General features: G+C 36.8%; 2 protein-coding genes across 2 annotated transcripts; both read left to right on the forward strand.

The window, feature by feature from the left end:
• The first annotated feature begins 5,088 nt into the window (after positions 1 to 5,088).
• On the forward strand, positions 5,089 to 11,718 carry LOC141812781 (putative histidine kinase 4). Its single transcript, XM_074700769.1, has 11 exons — positions 5,089 to 6,454; positions 6,889 to 7,122; positions 7,200 to 7,369; positions 7,923 to 8,141; positions 8,225 to 8,411; positions 8,481 to 8,532; positions 8,614 to 8,843; positions 9,083 to 9,181; positions 9,386 to 10,104; positions 10,520 to 11,011; positions 11,347 to 11,718. The coding sequence occupies exons 1-11, from the start codon at positions 6,173 to 6,175 to the stop codon at positions 11,594 to 11,596; spliced, it is 2,934 nt and encodes a 977-aa protein (XP_074556870.1). The 5' UTR covers positions 5,089 to 6,172; the 3' UTR covers positions 11,597 to 11,718.
• Positions 11,719 to 13,489: 1,771 nt separating this feature from the next.
• LOC141812782 (purple acid phosphatase 17-like) lies at positions 13,490 to 15,524 on the forward strand. Its single transcript, XM_074700770.1, has 7 exons — positions 13,490 to 13,738; positions 13,909 to 14,065; positions 14,222 to 14,329; positions 14,424 to 14,551; positions 14,704 to 14,832; positions 14,906 to 14,973; positions 15,122 to 15,524. Exons 1-7 carry the CDS (start codon positions 13,505 to 13,507, stop codon positions 15,330 to 15,332), a joined length of 1,035 nt encoding a protein of 344 aa, XP_074556871.1. The 5' UTR covers positions 13,490 to 13,504; the 3' UTR covers positions 15,333 to 15,524.
• Positions 15,525 to 24,306: the final 8,782 nt, after the last annotated feature.

The following is a 24,306-nucleotide window of genomic DNA, read 5'->3' on the forward strand; positions in this document are numbered from 1 at the left end:
AAATATGGTTAAATCGATTCAATAAATGATCATTTTCATGTAAAAGCCCAAGAATAAATCGATTTAAAATTAATAAAATCCCAATTCATCAGACTGCTGGTTTAGAGAGGCAAATTTACTAGAATATGTGAATCTTGTATTGAGTTACAAAGGGTTTCTAATTTTGAAAGTAGTTTTTTGCATTGAATTAGAAGTAATTCTTTTGATCTGCCTACTTCTTAATTACTACACTTTATTAAGAATCTTAGGAGAAGGCCTGGACACCTTCCTCAATGAACAGTCCAAGTTAAGGCGACGCCTTCCAGCACTGCACTATACTGCACTGATTGGAATCCTGGACCATCAGCCTTTCGTTCGTCACGCATTTGTCACCGAGGTCACTGTTTTGGCACCGACCTGCCACTTCCCATCAAAGCTCGATCGTTTATTACGACAGAGAAAGAAAGAAAGAAAGAGACGATGGAAGGCCAAACGTACGCAATAGTCCAGCCACTCACATGATGATCAAAGTACAACATTAAAAATCTTCTCATGTGCCCTCCAACTTTCTTTGACAAAGAGAGAAGATCCACTGTCTTTAGGACTTGCTTGGGTCCCCTTGTTTTAGCTGTGCCTAAACCAAGTGATTGAATAATATTTTGGTTAAATATTACGTGATGATTAAATCATCATATCAACGATTCGACGTGTATGATTTCCTGACATAGCTTGAAAGAGAAGAGGATAAGGATTTGAAATGCATTTCAACAGGAGATTAGAATGATGCAGAGGAGTTCCGACAGACTACTCCGACGCTCAAATTAGTATTCATGGAAAGAAAATGAAAGTGTAGAAGAAGAAGACGAGTATATATAGTTGCTCAAATTGTCGAGACAGAGAAAGCTTTTTGTTCGTATCTTACGAAGGGAATTTATATACTCACGAAAAATGTCTCTCCCTGTCAATTTGAGAGAGATCACGGGTCGAGGCTCGAAGAGACCGACTCTGACGATTTCCGACCTAATGTCCCGACATGAGGCATATGGGGAACCAAGTCTGTTAGCCTCGGCCTTGTGACACTGCAGTCGCTGATTATTCTTGCCTTTTGACTTTATACACAGGTACGAGGGCATCTAGAAAACTAGGTCTGATAATCTCGTAATTGCCCTGACCCCTTTGTAGGCATCGCATGCTTGAAAAATTTGGATAGCTTCTGCGTAAGGCGGAGGGTGGCGGCCGAGATGTGATGGCTGAGACGAGACGGTCGAGATCGAAATTGTCGAGACCAAGACAGTCGAGATGAGGTTCGGGATCGAGATGGTCGAGACGAGACTGACCTAGACGAAACTCGAGATCAAGATGGCTAAGACGAGACTCAGGACCGAGATGCATGGCTGAGACTAGACTTTGGGGTCGGACGAGATTGCTTTGGAGGCCCAAATGAGGTCTAGAACTAAGCCTATGCTGAGCTCAAAGTGCAGCTTGAGCCGAAGACGACAACTATCTTATCCTCTAATGAAATCGTTTCTCTTGAGTTTATGTTAACTCATCTTGTCAGATCAACCTGAACTTTGATCTTCATTTGATTCTTGACCTTTTATCTTAAGGGAACCCCATTATTTATAGCACCTGCATCAAATACAATACTGAAAGCAATCGTAGTACCATCTTTTAGGAGTGCTCTTGCTGGCTCATAGTTATCTCTAACTACCTCTCCTATATAATAAATATATAATATATATAGTGGGAGAGCAAGTGGCAACCTTGATCTTAAAGGGAAGAGAGTAGTAGATTTGCTGATTATCTTTAGATTGACCTTTAATTTATCACGAGTGATGCAAAGTTGTTGGTGATTGTCTAATATAGCAATGCCAATGTTGATTGCCTGCCACCGATATCGAGATTAAGAAACAAAACCATGGTCAAAAAAGTCCGTAGTTTCAACGAGTGAATCATTAAAATTAAATACCACCAGATAGAGCATGACACCACTAATCAAATGCATGATGAAAGGCACTGACTAAATAAATAAAGTTAATGCCATCTTAATTATTTAATTCGTTAAATCGTGCTAGCTAGCTAGCTACTTAAGGTCAAATTATGAACTATCAACATCAGTTTACCAAACCGATCGATTTATGGAAGAAATCAATCTTACTTATTAAACCAGACATGCATGCAGGTCAGTGACTAAACTTAACTGCTGGATTATTGAAATAAAACATTAATTATTGTCCTTATCGAGAAGAATCACCAAGACTTAATTGCAACAAAAAAGCTTGCTTGACCCCCTTGAAGCATTACTTAGAGCACTCCATGCTTTTAGAGCATGCATGAAGACCTTGATTTACTACAATTTTTCACCTTCAACACATTTCTAGATCGAGTTCTCTTCGACTATATATATATCCACTAAAATGTTTCTCAAGAAGCTAGAAACATGCATGTTGTTGCTGTGCCTTAGCATTCTCCTCGTGGTTTAATTATACTTGTGCATGCTATTCAAGTCACTAGCTAGCACCACATCGAACCTTCATGAGTGGAAATGAAGAAGATGGAATCTTTGTTGAGATGTCGATATCATTCAATAAATTAAGATCCCTCTCTCTCAATCACCATAAAAAGGTATCGTGATTGTAGATATCACCCGCTACTAAAAAACAATCTAACAATTATCATTATTTTACATAATTTCTACGATCAATTTGTCTTCTTAATAAAGTCATAAACATCTTCACTTAAAAAAATATAACTAAATCTAGAATCACTATTAGCAAAGATATATATAATCATTTTTAAATTATGTCACCACGGTGTCCTATTCTATTAATCAATCAATATACATAACAACTCATACAATCTACTTTCGAGTAATTTTTAATTTTAAGCAAGAAGACTTATGATGGATTAGTTAGCATGCATATTACAATTGCACATAATATATATATATATATATATATATATATATATATATTAAACCAAAACCTGATACAAATAAATTAAAGTACAATGGCACAATTAAAGGACCATCTTGAATGCACAAAGAAAATTAAATAAATAAATTTTTAGTTCAAATTATTAAAGTAAAAGGTTGGGTTCTTGAATAAGTACTGAAGGATTGATTTTGGTAGGTGGGCCCAGTGTGTCCCCCGAATGCTTTGACTAATGACATGGCTACCATAATTTAAGATTTGAATAAATAAACCAATCCTACTTTTATAATTTAAGATGATTTTGCCTCTATAGTCAAATCTTTTACACTGTTTTGCCGACAATACACAGCATGATGAGTAGTTTTATGGCCACTCAAGCTTAGTGGGACAATTGCGTATATCACTTTTCATATCTTTTAATGATTGTGCTATGAAAATCAAGCCAGTCCTATTTTCACAAGGACAAAATAAATAAATAATAATAATTCTCGAGTGGTCTTTTTAAACTATAGTTTATTAATCCAAACACATATTAAAAAAACATATGTGATAATTCCAATAGCAGTGAAAGGCTATCACTGCCAACACTCTCCTTCAATTCTATAAAGTTGGCAAATCCATCATGATAGCTTAGTCGATGGATTAAAAATCTTATCTTTTCATCAGATTGTATATGCCATCACTAGGATTTTCCTTTTCCCTATTTACATAAAAAAAAGGAAAAGAAAAAGAAAAAATAAAAAAGAAAAAGAAAGAAAGTTGATGAAATAATAATAATATCTCTCCTAGCTATAAAGCATTAATTATATTCGTGAGTCTGATACAATTCAAAAAGTCTGCTGTATTTGCATCATGAAATAAGGGAATCACTTTTGCTGCAGCATCTGCCTGCAGTGGCTCATCTCACGAGCTGAAACTTCCATTGCTGCGCCATTGTTCATATTCATTCTTTTTATGCGATCGATCGATATATATATTTTATTTTATTTTATTATTTCTTCACGCCAGGAATCCAAGAGATTATCTTCAGCATAATAAAAGTGGAATAAAAATCATGACAGACAGGGGAATGAAGAACAAAACATGAATGGACGATTTGATTTTATTCCTGCATAACGATAAATGTGGAAGACAATTTTATTCCAAAACTAATAGCGTGAGAAATTAAACATGTCATGATTAAAGTGAGCATGTATTTTGAAAAAAAGAGATAAATTATTTTTCCGACGTCACGTCAGTTTCAATGCACTGTATTTTTTTAAAAAAGTAAAAAATTATTATTATTATTATTATTATTATTGATGTAACCCAAAGAAAAGAAAGCCATGTGATCGCTCTCTGGACCACGGTCCGTGCCTCTATTCATCACCGAGTCACCACAACCGTGACGTCATTAGACAATTCTGACCCTTTTTTGACGCGGAATTACTGACATCTCCTGTCATATTCTCATCCCATGCGGGGATAAAACCGTCCTTTCGGAGCGCGATTGGCTGCAGCTGAATAGAAGCCGACAGAGAATGGTACAGATCTATTGGTCAGGATGTGGTCCAACAGGTGGGGCCACGGGTCTGGCCAATAGGCGAATCGGTAGTGCGGCAAATCTGGAGCAGCAGACCCCACGGAGTTGGGGGTGTTTTAGTCATTTCCAGACGCTTCGAGGAAACAAATAACTGCCACTGTGTCGAGGCATCCGGAGAACAAACCGGTCTTATAAAAAAAAGGTTCTTCAGAATCTCCTGTCGGTGCGCAGTCACCGTTCAGGAAAAAACTGACGCTGTTTGCTTGGGTCTTCAGAAAGGCCCACGCGATTTTGAGTTTGGACTTGCAGAGTTGCTGGTTGGTGTTTTACCCATGCAGGCGAACTGCGTTCCGGCAGAGTCCACTACCACACTAGAAAAGGAAACCATATATATACTTAAATGACCATATTACCCAAAACAGGCGCCGCGGTATTTCGAAGGAGGGCAGTAGATGAGGGGCGTTTTAGTAATTTTAATGACTCTTCGATCTTATTAAGTGAGGTGCCCGTCCTTGGAAATCTTTCGGACAGCGATATTTTTGGTTTTTTCTCCATATTTTTGTCCGCCTTTTATTTCGTCCTCTTTTCCGTGGACGGAAGACGTTAAACCCTAATGGTTTATACAGGAACAAGGCTGAGCAATCCCTCAATGTAGATCTGACGTCGAGAGATTGATTCCTTTTCCCTCCCCGTCATCCATGGCTGAAGGTGGGTGGACGCTCTTCCCGGTGCTGTATAGCATGCCCCACTTGCTCACGCTGGATTCCGCAGTAATTGGTAATTCGAGTTCACTCGTCACCTATACAAGGTGTGGTTGAAAACGGGAAGCAGAACAACTTGGTTTTGCCATGGAGCTGTTGCTGGATGTGAACGAACTTGAGAGTCCCGCTTTCGAGCTGAATCGTAGCTGGGTAGATGCGTTTCCTGCTGATAATGTTTTCTGATACCTATTTGACTCCAGATTTCCACGGACTAGGGAAAAAAATAATTTGGATCTTGAATTAGAATTGGCAAGAAAGAAGAACCTTTTTTGATCGATGTAAAGGCGAAAGTAGAAGAGTTATTATTATTGCAGTTCCTCGATTCTTCCCCCAATCTGTGACTAGAGATCAGAAGGAGGAGGAGAGGGAAGTAGGGGGTTGAAGGCCGCCAGCAATTGGGGAAGAAATCGGTGGGCCAAGTGGATGAGATTTAGGGAATAAAATATTGAGATAATCCAGAAAGGAAATAATTAGTTTAATCGCTGCATATCTTGCGAAAATCCAGAAATTCGATTCAGTTGTTGCTTCGAGAGGAGAGTTGTCTTCAATATCTCCTCGCCTTCATTGCATTGCACTCCACCAAAAAGTTCACTTTCTTTTTTTGCTTCGCTGTTATCCTCGCCAGCTCTCTTGTTTGTTTAATATCTAAGCACAGGGGTGCTGCCTCTGGCTTTGTCCGTAATCCCCAGCCAAAGAAGATTTGAACAGAAAGGTACGACTTTTTTTATTACTTGTGTTCCCCCTCTCTTTCACTCATCTCCCCTGTCCGGGATCTGTGAGCTTTTCTTTTACCCAAGTGCTCGGTGGCGATCAATTTTGTTGAGGGAGGAGTTTGAGAATGGAGGTACCAAACTTACTCTTTCATCCTTAAAAAGGGAAAGAGCGAAGAATAACAAGTGAGTCTCTTTTACGTCTGTGCATACTGGAGCCAAAAAAGAGAAAGGGAGAGGCGAGATTGGGTGTTGGACACTCGGGAGATGGGTTTGGAGGTAGCAGCGGTAGCTGAAAATATGTGGTGGTGGAACAGAAATGTGATCATGGCGATGTGGGTGATGCTTTCGATAGGGTTTTGCATAGGTTTCCATTGTCACATGAGAACAGAAAGCATGAGAAAGGCAGAGGAGATGTTAACGAGCATGTGCGAAGAGAGGGCAAGGATGCTGCAGGAGCAGTTTGCTGTGAGTGTCAATCATGTGCACGCTCTAGCGATTCTTGTATCTACCTTTCATTATCAGAAAAACCCACCAGCCCTTGATCAGGTTTGACTAATTTCTTTCTCATTATTCATTTTATTTTCTGTTCAACATTCATATCATCTGGGATGAGTTTAGATTCCCATTTATGCAATAGTTATGTTTTCATTCTTCCGTTTAGCAAACATATTTTTTTTTATGTGTAATCAATGGGTCTGTCATACCTTATTACAAATTTTGAATGATCACAAATTTTGTCTTTCGTTTTCTTCTTTTGTACTGTTCTTTAATTTTGTTCAAACTCGTTGGTTTTCATGGTGTCATATGTTCTTTTAGCTTGAAATGTTCTATCTTTTCCAATGTCTGGTGCTCAATTACCTTCTAAATTCAGCAATCTGGTCCATGTTTCTTTTATTTCCTATTATAGGAATTGCTTTATTTGCATTTTACTTGCTAGTTTTGGGTACATGCGTTTATGCGGATTAAAAACTTGCTTTCAGGAGACATTTGCTGAGTATACAGCAAGGACATCTTTCGAGCGGCCATTGTTGAATGGAGTGGCCTATGCACAACGAGTTATACATGCTGACAGACAACTGTTTGAGAATCAGCAGGGTTGGACAATCAAGACCATGAAACGGGAACCATCTCCTATCCAAGATGAGTATGCTCCTGTGATATACTCGCAGGAAACTGTTTCCTACATTGAAGCCCTTGACATGATGTCCGGAGAGGTTTTTTTTTCTTACTCTTTACATTTATTTCCTTGAGGTTTTCAGTTCCAAAGCTGATTTTATTTTTCTACTTTTAGGAGGATCGTGAAAATATTTTAAGGGCTAGAGCCACTGGGAAAGCTGTTCTTACAAGACCCTTCAGGCTATTGGAGTCTAACCATCTTGGAGTAGTTTTGACATTTCCTGTATATTTATCAGGTCTTCCTTCTGATGCAACAGCTGAAGAACACGCGAAGGCAACTGCAGGGTGAGATGCAATTTTTATTCATAATGGTTGTTATCCATTAGTTTATGGTATTTAACCTAAATTAGTGGGTTCTTTCAGAAATTAATGACATCCAGATTACAAACTTGTTGTATGAGTATAGGCTGAACTTACATAGACATACTTGAGTTGTTTTCAAAATGTCAATCAACAATCTTGTTAAATGAACCTTGTGTTGTAGATACCCTAATGCATGGTTGAGTTGATTACTGCGGGACAGACTTGCTTCAATGGGCAAGGGTCGAATCTCGGCGAATCTGAGGCAATGCCCTCCCTCGTAGTGGCCAATTGCAGTTTCCCGATTTACCTCCTCATAGATGGTCGTGAGGCCGACCGTGTGGGGCCGCTGGGGTGACGGATTCCACCTAATACAAGCAATTACATTTCTAATTCTTTGTTGTAATTAATATACATGATGCTAGCACATAGTTGTTAATATCTATTAATTATGATAAATAGTAGCTTTCTGCTAGTTACCTTGTTAAATAATTGTACATTGTCTTGGTTTACGTAGTTTGGTTACCTTTACAAACAGGTATCTTGGAGGAGCATTTGATGTTGAATCTCTAGTGGAAAATCTCTTGCGCCAACTTGCTGGGAACCAGGAAATTGTTGTGAATGTATATGATGTAACAAATTCATGTGAACCCTTACTAATGTATGGAATCCATCCTCCTGATGGTCACATGTCCCCTTCCCATGTCAGTATGCTCGATTTTGGAGATCCGTTTAGGAAACATGAAATGAACTGCAGGTAATGCTTGCTTGGAGTGCAGTTCCAACCTGAGATTATTCTGAGTCTTGCTCTCATGGGCTTAATATTGTGTTACCTTTCAGGTACCGTAAGAAGCCTCCAGTTTCGTTGTCATCCATCACTACGCCAACTGGCATTTTCGTGATCTTTATGCTGGCAGGATATATAGGTTATGCTGCTTGGAGCCACTATGACAATGTTAAGGAGGATTTTCGGAAAATGGAAGAGCTTAAAAGGCAAGCAGAGGCTGCAGATGTTGCTAAATCTCAGGTGATTTTTTTTTATTTATACTAATGTTTATGTCCAAATAGTCTATCTGAACCAGTTTTGTTTTCTCAGTTTCTTGCTACCGTCTCCCATGAAATCAGAACGCCTATGAATGGAGTCCTTGGTAAGCTTGAAACTTTGTTTCTGTAGCATAGAGCAATGATTTAATTCTTTGGAAATCGAATGTTGCCTTTTTTTTTGTCAGGAATGCTTGATATGCTTTTAGATACAGACCTGAATTCAACTCAGAAGGATTATGCACAAACTGCTCAAGTATGTGGTAGAGCACTGATCTCACTAATAAATGAAGTACTTGATTGTGCAAAGATTGAAGCTGGAAAGTTGGAGATTGAGTCAGTACCATTTGACTTACGATCTATACTAGATGATGTCATATCTCTATTTTCTGCAACATCAAGAGAAAAAGGAATTGAGGTTAGTTTAACATTTCTCATTTAAAATTTTAGATACATGTTTTGATTCATAAATCCTTCAATAAGGGCATCATTTAATGAATGAAGTTAATTGATTCTGTGGTTCCCCCCCTTGTTTTTGCTTTATTCTTCTGAGCAACAGTTGAAAACAAACAACTGCAACCAGATGTGTATGGGAATTTGATGTTTAGCATTTTAACTTCCTCCTTTTTTTCTTGTTTTCTTTCTTGTCAAATGCAGCTTGCTGTCTATGTTTCAGACAGGGTTCCTGGTATTCTTGTGGGAGATCCTGGGAGGTTTCGTCAAATAATCACAAATCTTGTTGGAAACTCTGTGAAAGTAAGTATATTGTATTATCATGATGGCATACAATGTGTTACCCTTCTAGCCAAGATGAAAATAATTCTATGATCCTGTACCAACTCATCATATAAATAGTAGCACTGTTCAATTTATAGATTGTGAAATTTCTCAGAATAAGAAACAGACTAGTTTACAATCAAATCGAACCATTTGATCATATATATTTTTATTTTATTTTAGTTCACTGAGCGTGGTCACATTTTTGTCCAAGTTCACCTGGCTGATCATGTGAAAATGGTGATGGATGCAAAAGCTGAAAACGGCTTGAATGGACATGCCAGTAAAGTGAACTTTACATCAGCCAATGTTGCATTCAATACATTAAGTGGTCTAGAAGTTGCTGATTATAGTAATACATGGGAAAGTTTCAGACTGCTACTCTCTGATGGCGAATCCTTACCTTACACATTAGGAAATGGTTCAGTTTCTGAAACTCTGGCAGATAAAGTAGCTTTAATGGTTAGTGTTGAGGATACAGGGATCGGGATCCCTGTGAATGCCCAAGAACGAGTTTTCACACCATTTATGCAGGCTGACAGCTCAACTTCTAGGAATTATGGAGGAACTGGTATCGGATTGAGCATCAGCAAGTGTCTAGTTGAATTGATGGGCGGCAAGATAAGCTTCTGTAGCAGACCTGATGTTGGAAGCACTTTTATTTTCACTGCAGTCTTCCAGAGATGTAGAAAAGGTGCTGGTGTTGATAGGAAGAGATCGGTGTCTGAAGTTTTGCCAACCTGTTTTAGAGGGATGAGAGCAACTTTAGTTGACAGGCATCCAGTAAGATCTGCTGTAACCAAATACCATCTGCGAAGGTTGGGCATAATTGCTGCTGATGTTAGTACAATAAACGAGGCACTTTCTGTACTATCTGGACAAAATGGCTATTCAAATTCTAGGTAAATTTTCAATTGTTTGATTGTTGTATCTTATTCTTGCAACACATCAAGTTTCATTTATTGGTAATCTTCAAGTTTTCAATATCCATGGCATGCTATGGGAACCATTCCTTGTATTGGTACATTTGTTACATCTAGTTATTGTTTTGATAATTTGTTGAAGTTTCTATTCGCTTTAACAATTCAAGAGCATGCATTGAGACATAAATATTACTCTTGGAACACAAACATTTAGTTATTATAACTACTTTCCATGTAGGTAACAGTTATCAGTTCCTGTTTTAAATAGAGAATAAATTTGTTTTTGGTTATTTAAACACTATTTTTCTGACTTTGGTATTTGACATGTTAAGATCTGAATTGGGTCAAAATGAATGTTTCTTGTGCAACTTATGGTATTTTGCTATTGCTGCAGCCATCCTGGAAAGCAGCCATCCATCTTGTTGATTGAGAAAGATTCCTGGGATCCCAAAATTGATTTTCGCATTCAGAATGACCTTTTGAAATGGAAAGAAGCTGGTCGTACGAATGATGTGCCCAAGATTGTCTTGTTATTGACTGCTGAAACCGACAAAACAAGAATTGGATCGCATGTAGATGCTGTAGTAATGAAGCCGTTGCGTACAAGCACTATAGCAACATGCCTGCAACAAACACTGGGGATGGGTAAAGTCCAAAATAAAGATACGCATAGCGGTTCAAATTTCCTTCACCATTTGTTGGATGGGAAAAATATACTGGTGGTTGATGATAACAAGGTAAATCTGAGAGTTGCTGCAGCAGCGCTGAAAAAGTATGGAGCAAAGGTAGAGTGTGTTGAAAGTGGCAAAAGTGCACTTTCTCTGCTCCAACCCCCACACAAGTTTGATGCTTGCTTTATGGATATCCAGATGCCAGAGATGGACGGGTATATTGCCATAATTATATCAAATTAAGTTTGTATATCTTTGATATATATATCCAGAAAACTATATGGTAGAAATTCAAAACAACACAATGCATATAGGTTAACGTTTAATTAGCTCATCACTAGTTCACTACCAATCTGAAACTTAGGGATGGTTTATTACTTGTAAAGAAAATTGAACTTGGGAGGAGGCATGTTCTCCTTCATTGGATTTTTGTTATCATATACAAATCTTACAACAAAAGAAAGAAATGAGAATATAAAACTGTTCTATATTATCCAACATTCTTTCCATGGATGCTGTTAACAGGATGTATCTCTGCTAATATTGTCAGGTTTCAGGCAACTCAAGAGATACGCAAATTGGAGGGCATGGCAAGCGAAGAAGCTTATATCGAAGAAGGATCAACAAAGGCTAAATGGCGCGTGCCAATCCTGGCAATGACTGCTGACGTTATCCAAGCAACATATGAGCAGTGTGTCAAATGCGGCATGGATGGGTACGTTTCCAAGCCTTTCGAGGAAGCCCAGCTTTATCAAGCTGTTGCCAAATTCTTGGTTTCACAGCCCATTTCAAGTTCTTGACAGCATTCACATTCTGGCATTTGCACATTTGAAGGGTACATTTCTGTACGTCAGTAGATGAATTCTTGCCTGAGGTGCTGCCTTGCATGTTGGAAACTGGCACAAAGGAAAAAAAAAAAGAAGCCAGAAGTTCCTTTTTCTATGGAACTGCAAAAAGAGAGGCTGATTTTGATGATTTATCTTTCTATTTTCATGGAGCCATTTTAAGTTTAGACTATGCTGTTGTAAATCTGAAACTCGCAGCATCAGAGGCTTAAAAAAACACTAAGCATTAGGGGATAACGAGTATCAACCTACCTGTAATCTGGACGGTGTCTTTGGCAAGGTAAGATCTCAGGACCATGCCATTTAAGTGCTGTAAATTATAATGTTCATGGTAAATTTCTTTCTTTCTTTACAAACTCTTGTGAATACAAATGACTTCAACTTTAAATTTCTAGCATATTTAATAAAAAAACCCCTGTTCCAAGCCACGTCCATACATAGTTGTTAATGCCCTCAAAATTTTGCACTGACTACCCCCTGCATCGATCAGTTCTTGTGTGTATAGATAATATGGATTTAGATGGAAGATTTTCATATTCCTCTGGTATCATAACTACCAACATGTGACCCAAAAGGCTCCTCCACTCATCTACAGCATTTCCATATATTTTGTAAAGTTCTCCAATACTTGTCTCATAGCGTTCAATTGCAGTTTACAATACTTTCAGGGAAATATTTTCCCTAAAGAGCATTTGAGGACTGGATTGCATCTGAAATTCTATTACAGTTCATGTATGTAATTCCTTCCCAACACTCAATCACATTTACAAATCAGATAATACGATGGATTGGCCCTAGCGTCCATTGCATTGCAGGCTGCATAATCATTTTCCCTTTTTTATTAAAATATTTATAGTTTTTTATTGTCTAACTATAGTTTCCAGCACTCAACAACACATGGAATTAATCAGATAACACGCAATAATTGCGCAGATGAGATTGCGTGGACGTCCACGACATTTAAGTTTGTTTTTTTTTTCATTTTCTACTGTTCTTGAAATGTTCTAAACTAGAGCTCCATTATTCAGTGGCGATTGGCCACAATGTGTTTGTAATTTATACTTTGCCAGATTCCAGAACAGTGGACAAGACGTTTAACTTTGGCAGCACAAACAATTATTTTTCTTGTTTTTAGTTGATGAATTATTGCTGCCATCGTTTCCCGTGAGGGTTAGTCGTTCTTCACACATGGATGCCCATGCACATGTTTCCCATCTATTTCTCATTTTAAATTCAATTTTAAGTGGTGCCCTACTTGATTAAAGAATACAAGTTGGGCTAGATGTTTGGTGTCATATTTGGTTAAGCCGTAATTAGTTCATGAATAATAAAATCATAGTTCAAGTTTTAGAATTTCTTAAAGAAAATTATATAATTTACATGAAACATTCTTTTTTTTCCCTTTGTAGTCTTATAATTCTCTAATTCTAATAAAAAGGTTGGCATAATCTAATCTAGATTGGGCTCTATTTTAATGAAGACGGTGAATATTTTTTATTTTAGACATTATTATAGCACTATAATCTATGAATACTAACGATTATAATATAATATTAATTAGAGATGAATTATTATAGTTATTATAATATAGTATTGATTAATATGGATAAAAATAAAATATGTATATAATAATAATAATAATAATAATATTTTTGAAACTAAAAATAGATAATCACAAAAGAACACACCGACTTGCAAATCCGCATTTTTAGCTAAATTTAAATGAATCTCTTACCAAAATATGCCAGTAAAAGATTCTATACGCTACGTCACCGTTTCACCGACAAGAGGAAACGGATCTCCACTGAGTTCCATCCCAGTCCACAAGCCCACAATCGTTCACTTTCATATTTAAACACCACCATGGCCAACTCTTCTTCCTCACAACCTGTGCTTGCAGCCAGCGGCCAGCAGCAAGCAGCCATGGCTCTCCTGCCCCTCCTCCTCTCCATGATCTCTTCTTCTCTCTTCCTCTCCTGCATGGCTGAGCTCCCAAGGCTGGAGCACCCACTCAAGAGCGATGGATCTCTGAGCTTGTTGGTGGTTGGTGACTGGGGAAGGAAGGGCGCATTTAATCAAACACTTGTTGCAGCTCAGGTAGGAGACTCCCCTTCCCCGTTCTTTCCTCGTTCATTCCTCCACTAACTTTAGACCTGGATTGCTACAGCACACCCCGTGTTGCTACAGTTTGCATTAGTTTTTCTTTTTTCTTTTGCTTTTTTTAAACCTAATTAACCTAAAAAAAAGGTTAACATGAATGAATATAGATGGGGAGGATTGGAGAAATTCTCGACATAGATTTTGTGGTATCCACTGGGGACAACTTCTACGAGAACGGGCTGTCAGGCATTGACGACGAGGCATTTGAGGAATCGTTCACCAACGTTTTTACTGCTGAGAGCTTACAGAAGCAATGGTACAGTGGTATGTTTCTACAAGCATATGCGAGGGTTCACAATTCGCATCATTTTATCATTCGATTCCAATATCGTCGATGCGAATGGAAATGTGTGTTTGCGTTGGTGAAGCATTTTGCTGCATATCGATCTGACCAACTTTGCTTTGATGATGCCCTTGCAGTTTTGGGGAACCATGACTACATAGGTGATGTGTTGGCGCAATTGAGCCCTGTTCTTCGACAAATCGATCGCCGATGGCTGTGTTTGAGATCATTTGTCCTCAATGCAGGTTAAAGGAAAACCATAACTCCAAATTCACTTCCTTACTTATCTTCATGGCGAAGTGTGCTTATATTTCTGTTTGTGGCTTGAGCTCATGTTAGAAATTGTGGAGTTCTTCTTTGTGGACACAACTCCCTTTGTCGAGCATTATTGGAGCAAACCCAAGGGCCATCACTATGATTGGAGGGGAGTCGCTCCGCGAGAAACTTACATTTCAAATCTTGTAAAGGTACTAAACTATCTGATACATAATTCACACAAAAATCAACTGAATCCTTGTCTGATTCAAATTTAATACCATAGACTTGGTCTTTCAGAAGACTCCTTCATTAGCAATGTGTTTCTTCTACATTGCTAATGATTGTTATTTTTGTGATCAAGGATTTGGATTTAGCACTGAAGGAATCCACTGCAAGATGGAAGGTGGTGGTTGGTCACCACACTATAACTAGTGCGAGTATACATGGCGACACCATTGAGCTCCAATCACTCCTCCTTCCAATTCTCAAGGTAATATCTTTATTTATTTTTTGCTTTTCTACAGAAAAAAAAACTACTCTTTGTGATGCTTCTAAAATCACAGGAAAATGGAGTTGATTTTTATATCAATGGACATGACCATTGCCTTGAACAAATTAGCAGCAATGACTGGTAAGATTCTGAAAGTTAACATGAACCCGGAACTCAATCTGATCTGTAGCTTTGTCGAATTTGCATTACTATCTGATATTGAAACTCAACTTGATTCCCCATGGGTGGTTTTGAGGATCTAATAGTCTTCCATTTGTCGGCGCCACAGCCCTCTCCAATTCCTAACAAGTGGAGGTGGGTCAAAAGCTTGGAGGGGCATTCTCAACCCCGTTTCTGACAAGCTTGAGTTCTTCTACGACGGCCAGGGGTTTATGTCCCTGCAGCTCACCAGGACGCAGGCTCATGTGGTCTTCTACGATGCATTTGGCAATGCCCTCCACAAGCAGGCTATGACCAAACAATCCCACAGCCAAATATAGCAAAGTAGAGCCTCAGTATAAACATGTTGGTATTATTTCTCTATTTGATGGGCTTACATGTTAAGATTGTAACACGCGAAATTGTTGTTACGGATAAGTCCAGTAAAGTGATCTAATCGATGTTTTAATCGTGGGCTGAATTAAAGGATGTGAATTTTGTGTGTGGAAGTATATTGCTCGGTTTCTGTTATTTATCATGTGGTAATAACTTAAACGACCCTGAGGTCTATATATAGGGTTGGGTTTCTAAAGGGTTATGAAGAACTGAACTTCATCCCATCTGAAAGAGGAATATGATTGTCATCATCTCTCTCTTTCGAAAGATTTACCTGTCGCAAAGCTTCTTGTCTTTTTGATCTTCAGGTGGTTCCAATGATAACGGGCAATGGCGATGACTCTCGATTCAAGTTCGATTTATAGTTGTTTGTCGCTTGTTTTGCTTTTGTCCGAATGCTATAAATCAACGATAAGATCCGATTTTATAATTGTTTGAGTTTTTACGGATTGATGTACGGAGCACAATTCACTTGTTAAAAAATCTATCAATTGGTGAGTCGTAAGGTTTTATCGTTGATGTTTATAGCGTAAGGGGTAGAAATTTTTGATGATTTTTGTTAATCTGCATGTGTTTTGCTTTGGATTTCAATCTAATGCGTTGAACAATGCGTATTCATCGAATTTCTAAGGTGAGAAACCTAGGATTTTGAGTTTTCACGAAGAACAGCGAAGAACTTGTGTACTCGTTGTTGCTTTTCCATCAAACTGTTGCATTTGATATGTAGAAAAATGCACAGTGTCATATGTAGTCTGACTATAACACTCGATTACTGTGCATAATAAATTTAGCAGTCAACTGTTGTGTATAGTAAATTTAACAATCAATTGCAGCACTTGACTGTTGTGCACAAATCAGACATAATAGATTTAACAATCGACTACGACACTCGATTGTTGTGGACTGGTCGGGCATGCCAGGTTTATCAATCAATTAGGGCACTCAATTGGAACACACTATGTTGAATAATGATTGAGGTTTAAGGTACAATTGGCTGTTTACTTATTAGTCAGTTGCCATCGAGGATCAGTCAACCATTGATGTGTAGTTTGTACTATGAGTTTCTCATATATATATTCATACAAATGTTGTTGAGTTGAACTAATATAATTACCAAAGTGAGGACTATTAGATAGATTTAGTATATTTCATATATAAATAGATATATGTCTGTGCTAAAAATAATTTGTCTAAAGGAAAATTATTATGTTTAGATAATTCATCTTAAAGTAAAATTCTTGTGAATCAAGCACATAATATGTCATGTGATCAATTAAACTTGTCGAGTTATGTGTTAAGAATACTATTGATAAGTTGTATTTTATTCCAATGATTAAATGCACCCATATACATGCATATTTATTTATGATTGTTTGCATTTACTGATTTATACATATGGGTTATAACGTGATCTTTGTTCTTCCTTTTATTTCTTTTATAACACACTCTATATCTGCTAACATCAACAATATGTAATTCTTATCGGCACTAATTTCATGACATGAAAAGAACATATAATGGTTGTATCAGGCAGCATGGATTTAGACCATGCATTCAAACAGGATCATCTCGTACCTTTGATCAGTGAAAGCATTGCTGATCAGAAAGCTGTATTTGAGAAATGAGAATGATCTAATTGCATAAGTCTAATGATCATAAAGTTGTCCATTCTGAACTCCATAAGGGGCTCAATTCTTGAGTAAGAGGATGCCAAGTCTTCCATCAAATAGATAGTAGACCGATTCATTTCAAATGAAAAAGGTTGAGACAACTACTATTATTAAAAAGCTTGTCTCAATGTGGTATGGAAGAAAGGATAATATAAGAGAGTATATTATAGAGATGTCCAATTTGGTAACAAGACTTAAAGCACTAAAATTAGATATGTCTGAGAGTATCCTTTTGCACTTAGTCTTGATATCTTTTCTTGCATAGTTCATTTCTTTTAAATTAGCTACAATACTTAAAAAGAAAAGTGGATTTTGAATGAGTTTATGGCTCAGTGTATGTAAGAAAAAGAGAAATTAAGGCATGAGACATCTGTGCATGCTCATTTGACATCCACTCATTAGGGTCCAAGCAAGAAAAGATAAAGGACTAATAATGTAAGGGTAAACAAATTTCAGACTATGTGGCTTTAGGCTATAAGGTGCAAAAGAAATAAAATCAAGAACTCACTTATTTCTTTTGCAAGATGATTGACTATATGAAGAAGGAATGCCCCAAGTAGGTCAATTAACTTGTTAAGAAAGATATACTTTTTAACTTTGTTAGTTCGGAAGTCAATTTGACATTGTGCCTAATGACACTTAATGGATAGATACTAGTATTACCACTCACGTAAGTATCACTGTATAAGATTATCTCAGAAGTTGACTACCAATTGATAGTGAAAGATACATCTATACGGAAAATAATAAAAAGGCTAGAGTGGAAGTAATTTGTGTTTTTAGACTTTATTTAGAAACTCATGTATTTCTGAATTTGAAAAATACTTTTATAGTATAGTCTTTTCAATAGAATTTAGTTTTTGTTTCTTATTTGGACAATTCTGATTGTAAAAATTTTAATATCTTCCAATCTTGATTGGTTTAATTCCTTAATTGATAAACTATAAGATTAAACACGATAATTTTCAATTACAATGAAATAATGAATATAGTAACATAGGTGCAAAATGAAATTTGACAAATGTGAATTATGACATAGACGTTTATAACATACATTCAAACAACATCTAAAAGATTAATGTCGTAAGAAATTCTTGAATCCCTTGATATGTCAGATTTTGATATCTATATAGAATGTGTTAAAGGGAAAACAACTAATAAAAGGAATAAAGATGCAAATCAGTATAATAAAGTTTTGGAATTAATACATACATCTATATGTAGACTATTCCCTTAAACTTCTTAGAATGGTCAAATATAGTTTATTAGTTTCATAAATGACTATTCATGATACAATTATTTATACCTTATTCATGAGAAATTGTAATCTTTGGACATGTTCAAACTTTTCAAAGCTAAAGTTAAAATCAACTATAAAAAAAGAATAAGACCATGAAATTTGATCAAGGTGGTAAATACTATGACAAATAGATGGATTTGGAGAACATCCTAGGTATTTTGCATACTACCTTGTTGAATGTGGTATCGTTCTTCAATATACCATGCTAAGTAATCCTCACGAGAATAGTATAGCGGAATGATGAAATTGAGTTCTAAAAAATATGGCGAGAAGCATGATGGACTTTTCATCCTTACTAGAGTCTTTATAAGGTGAAACAATTAAGACTGCAGTTTACTTACTGAATAGAGTATGTAGGAAAGCAGTGACAAACTTATGAATTATGGATTGATAAAAGACCTAACATTAGACATTTACACGTCTAAAAATGTCCAACTAAGGCTATAGGTATAATGAAAGGAAATTAAACTCAAGAACTGCCAACTATCATTTTGTAATCTATTCTAAAAGGTTAAGGAGCTTTAAGTTTTATGATCCCTTAAATAGGTCCTTTTTCAAAAATGAAGATGTTAAATTTATTGAGGATTGTGGGAGAATGAAAGTAAGGGATATAACTTTTGAAGAGGAAAGCATTGACTGTCCTACTATGGTTACTACTGTTGCAAATGATAGTGATAGGGTAATGATTTTCAACACTGTTAGAATTCAAATTCAACAGATTGAGGTATTGGGTGTGAACCAAAATATTCTTGTGATACCTCTAATATAATTGGAGGGATCATCCATTTAGATTGAGGTATTGCTTCTTGTGATTAAGGAAGTGCCTCCATCAACTCAAGTACAAGTGCCTTTAAAGAGGTTATTAGGAAAAGGAGATCAACAACTTCATATGATTATATTTATCTTCAATAGCATGAGTTTGACATAGGATTGAAAAATGATTCTACATCTTTTCATGAAGTCAAATAATGCCCTAATTTTGAAAAGTGGATCAAACCCATGAGGAAGAGATAAAGTTTATGGCTGAAAATGACATATGAGAACTTATAGTATTGTTTAAAGGAGCGAAATTGATTGGTTGTGAATGGATTTTTTAAGTAATATGAAATTCAAAAAATAATATCGAAAAGTATAAGGCTCATCTTGTTGCCAAAGGATTAACTCAAAAGGAGAATATTGATTATAAGAAGACTTTCTCACCTGTTTATATAAGACTCGTCTTGTTATCAAAAATTCACTTAAAAGGAGAATATTAATTACAAGGAGACTTTCTCATCTATTTCAACGAAAGACTCTTTTAGGGTAATCATGACACTCATAACTCATTATACTTTAGAGCTACACCAAATGTACGTAAAGGTTGTTTTTCTCAATGAATAAATAGATGAGTCTATATACATGATACAATTGGAGAACTTTGAGTCTAAGGATTTAGATCACTTAGTAATGAAGTATATTATGGTCTAAAGTAGGCATTCCATCAGTGGTATTGAAAATTTGATCAGGTGATTACTTTATTTGGTTTCAAAGATTATATATACCTTAAGTTCAGTGAAAGCAAGTTAATTATACTTGTTTTATATGTGGATGATATTTTGTTGACAAATAATAATAAGGGTTTGATGCATGAAGTTAAGTTATTTCTATCCAATTATTTTGAAATAAAAGATCTTGGTGATGCATCTTTTGGGTTGGGCATACATATCTATCATGATCGTTTAGGTGGTATACTTGGACTTTTACAAAAGACCTACATTGAAAAAGTGTTTAGAAGGTATGACATGTAAACTTGGCAACATGTCTGTGGTGAAAGATAACAAATTTAGCTTGTAACAATGTCCACAACTTAAACTTGAAATAAAGAAAATGCATAAATTCACTTATGCTTCAACTGTAAAAAGTCTTATTTATGCTCAAGTATGTACGCATGCGAATATAACGTATATAATGGGATGTTGGATTGATATTTAAGTAACCCAGGACTGGATCACTAGAGAGTAATAAAAAGGGTTATGAGGTATTTGTAAAGAATAAAAGATTTCATGCTCACATATCGAAGATCTAGTCACTTGGAGGTGATTAGATATTCAAACTCCGACTTTGCTAGATAGTTGAATAGCATGAGATCCACTTTAAACTATATCTTTATGATGGCTAAAGGAGCTACATCATGGAAAAATATGAAACAATCACTCATAACTACTTCTATCATGGAGGTGAAATTCATAGCGTGCTATAAGACATCCAATTATGGGATATAGTTGTGGAACTTTATCACAATTAGATTGCAAATTGTTGTGGTGGTATTGAGAGACCATTAAAGATCAACTTTGATAATAAAATCATCGATTTGTATTCCAAGAACAATCATAGTTCGTTAAAGTCTAAATACATTGACATCAAGTTCTCAGCAGCGAAAGAAAAAGTTTAAAGTGGTCAAGTATCAATTGAGCATATTAACACAGATTCCATGATAGCTAATCTACTCATCAAGAGCTTGCAACCCAAGGTGTTTCATAAGCATATGGATAGTATGGGTGGTTTTCTTTTGGAAGAAGTAAGAGTTTGTATTTGATATTTTATATTTCAAGCTGATTGACACATATATATTGTAATTTATTGTACATACTAAGGTTTAAAGATGTTGTTTTGACAACTCTAAAATAATATAATGATTTACTTTAGCTATTTAGCGTATGATGTTTGTAAATATGATATTAGACCCTTTTTGATCAAAAAAGAAAATCATGATTTACTATTGTTGTTTAGCATATGATGCTTATGAATATGTAGAGTCGTCAATTTGGATTGGGTTTATTAGATTTGCCCGTCCTGCCAAGTAATTTCAACGAGTTGGGTTGAAATTTTATCAACTCATTTTAACGTAGGTTCAGGTCAGCCTACCCACCCAGGCTCGTGATCCATGTGGGTCGACCCGTGATGGACTTGAGTTGGCCCGCAGGTTGAGAAAACACAATTTTTCTTCAAAATTTAAAATTAAAGTAAAAAACTCAATAGACTAGTGAGTTTGATTCGTCTAAATCGTAATCCAAATTTAAAAATTTCAACTTGCCCTATTTAAACTACAATCTAAATAAAAAATTTTAATATTTTTTTATACTTTTTTATTTTTTAACAGATTTGTGGTTGCCTCGCCTAATCCGCAATCTATCTTAGGTTGGGTTGGAGATTTTCCAACCAGCCAAGTTAATTGGTGGGTCGGCCTGCCCATCCAGCCTTGATCCACTTCATCCCGCCCCACTATATGATGGATTTCGAACGGGTTTGCCCACTCCACCATGGGTTAACCCTTTTGATAGCTCTATAAATATGATGTTGGACCTTTTTGGATCATAAGGAGCATTAGTTGAAAATAGACATGTGTAAATCATATTTCATATTATTTTTATGTTATATATCTATATCATTGTAACACCCCCCTTCCTACATATAGGGGATGCTACTTACTTTAACATTATTAAATCTTAAATAGAAATTTCCATAGATAAATTTTATAAAAAAATATTCTTAAAATAACGGAAAGTTATTATTCTTAATGAAATAAAACAACTGTGCAACTCTTATGATGCGGAAGCGAAAGACATAATCAATACTACGCATGGTTTTTATTTGTTTATTCTAATCCGCGGTTCCGCCGCCACCCACATCGAACACTGCTCCTACTGCCTTCCGTTGTTTAACGTTTTTCTTTACCTCTATCTGCAGTATAAGGAATGCAACTATAAGCAAAGCTTAGTAAGTACATACCTAATCTCACAAAACAACGAAAATCATTGCATGCATTCTTTTAAACAGGAAATAACTTGTAGTTATAAAGACATGTACTTAATCAGAAACTACTTGAACATGGAAATACTTGTATTGCATAGAAAATTTCTAAACTTCTTTATATTTGAAAATTCATACATTTGAAAATAAGTAAACATACTTAAACATACTTATGGGCCCTGGCGGAGTATCAATGCGCGCATCTCTGATAGAACTCGGGGTAGCTAGCTACCGAATGCTACCAGAGGACTTATCTTATCAGGCGACCTTTGGCCTGGAATTCCTTTCCTTATGGGCGAACCTTTGGCCCGGAATTCATTATGGATATATGAACCTTTGGCCCGATATCCGCCTCTTAAAAGTAAAATACATTTCTTCATATATCATAAAGTTCTTATACTTTCACTTATTACATCCTTGTCCTTTCATCATTCATTCATCATGCTTTACTTCCATCCTAAGTAGGAAGAATAATTTACCTATCCCTGATTAAATCTTAAATCATACTATGGAAAGAACGTATATATATTCCTATTTAACATGAATTATACTAGGGAAAGAACCCATAAATACATTCATGTCAAACATAAATCATGTCATGGAAAGAGCATACTTATAAATACCTTCATGTTTAACAGAAATCATGTCATGGACAGCTTAACATAACCATGCGAAAGAACAATACAAAAACAACTTATACTGCAAGTGAGAGATGTACTTACCTTATCTTGTCGACTCACTGGGTTTTAAATGCTAAGGTTTGTGAAATCAAAGACCTTCTCTCTGAGGTGCTCTAGCATCTACTCTGCGCGATTCGTCTTCTCCACACGAACTGGATCGGCGCTGGCGTCCTGGTGGCAGAGCAACGGCAGGGTAGAGAGCGCCGCAGGCGGCGGTGTGCAGCGTCGGGCGGCGATCGGGCGTCACGCGGCAGAGGGGCGGTTGGCAGGGCGGCGACGCTGTGGAGGGAGGAGGCGGCGGCTGCTCTGCTTCTCCACGCGGCGGACGGAGCAGGGTGTCGGCGGAGGTGGCTTCGAAGGAGAGGAGGTGGCTTCCGGCGTCCCGCAGCGGTGGCTCCGGCTGGTGAGGAAGGCGGTGCGAGGAGAGGGGGAGGCGGCGCGTCGCGGCGGACACGAGCAGAGGGAAAGGAGGAGGCGAGCTGGTGGCTAGGGATTTGGTTGCGGCCTCCTCTTATAGCCCTCATCCTCGGTCCGTTCCGAGTTTTCAGCCGACGGAATCGGGCGGCGGCGGACGCAGTCCGCGCGGGCGGACGCGGCTCGGTTGGGCGCGGGTCGCGCGGAGAGGAAGCGGCGGCGAAAAGAGGAGTGCACAGTACCCCTAAATTCGGGATTAAGAATTCCCGTTTAAACCGGGTCAAATTTCTTAAATCGAACCAGATTAAATTTTGGTTTGCTTGGTTCAGCTATCAAACGACTTCCGAATTGACCCAAACTAATTTTGTTATATTCGTCCTTGCAAGACGAATCTTTTCACCTATTTTATTTTATCAAACTCCCTTCTATCATTTAACTAAAGGACCTTTATTGAAATTTTAAATCTAATTTAAAAAAAATCTTAAAAATAGAGAAAAATAATACGGGTGTTACAATCATATCCATGTCATTATCAGCATTAGTATTATGGATATTAATTAATCTTGTTATAGATATTCTAACAATGACCACTCTAACCCTATACTACTAGAATTATTGATCAGATTGTTCTAAAGGGTATTCATACCATTCAGTGGTATTGTTGAGCTCAACTAAAAAAATTTGAATATGTTATATACAAAATCACATAAAGTCAAAGTGAGAGATTGTTGATATTATTTTTCTATTTGATGGACCTACATATTGTGATTGTAAAATTGTCATTTCGGATAAGCCTAATAAAGCAATCTAATAGATATTTTAGAGTGGTTATACACAACATGAAATTGTAGCATGACATTCACATTTACAGTGGGTCCCACTGACATGCAATGGGATCCACTGCATGCAATTGTGAGTGTTATGCTACCATTTCATGGTAAGTATCATTTCTCAATATTTTAATAGTTGTTCATCACTCTTGATTCATGCTTGATTTATAGTTGTTCATCACTCTGCTTTTGTTCGAATGCTAGAAATCAATGATAAGATCAAGTATTCAAATTGG

Source organism: Curcuma longa, chromosome 19 (genome assembly GCF_044706935.1).
Source record: "Curcuma longa cultivar G26 ecotype Majalengka, Jawa Barat chromosome 19, ITB_CL_G26_1.1, whole genome shotgun sequence".
NCBI classification, from domain to species: Eukaryota; Viridiplantae; Streptophyta; class Magnoliopsida; order Zingiberales; family Zingiberaceae; genus Curcuma; species Curcuma longa.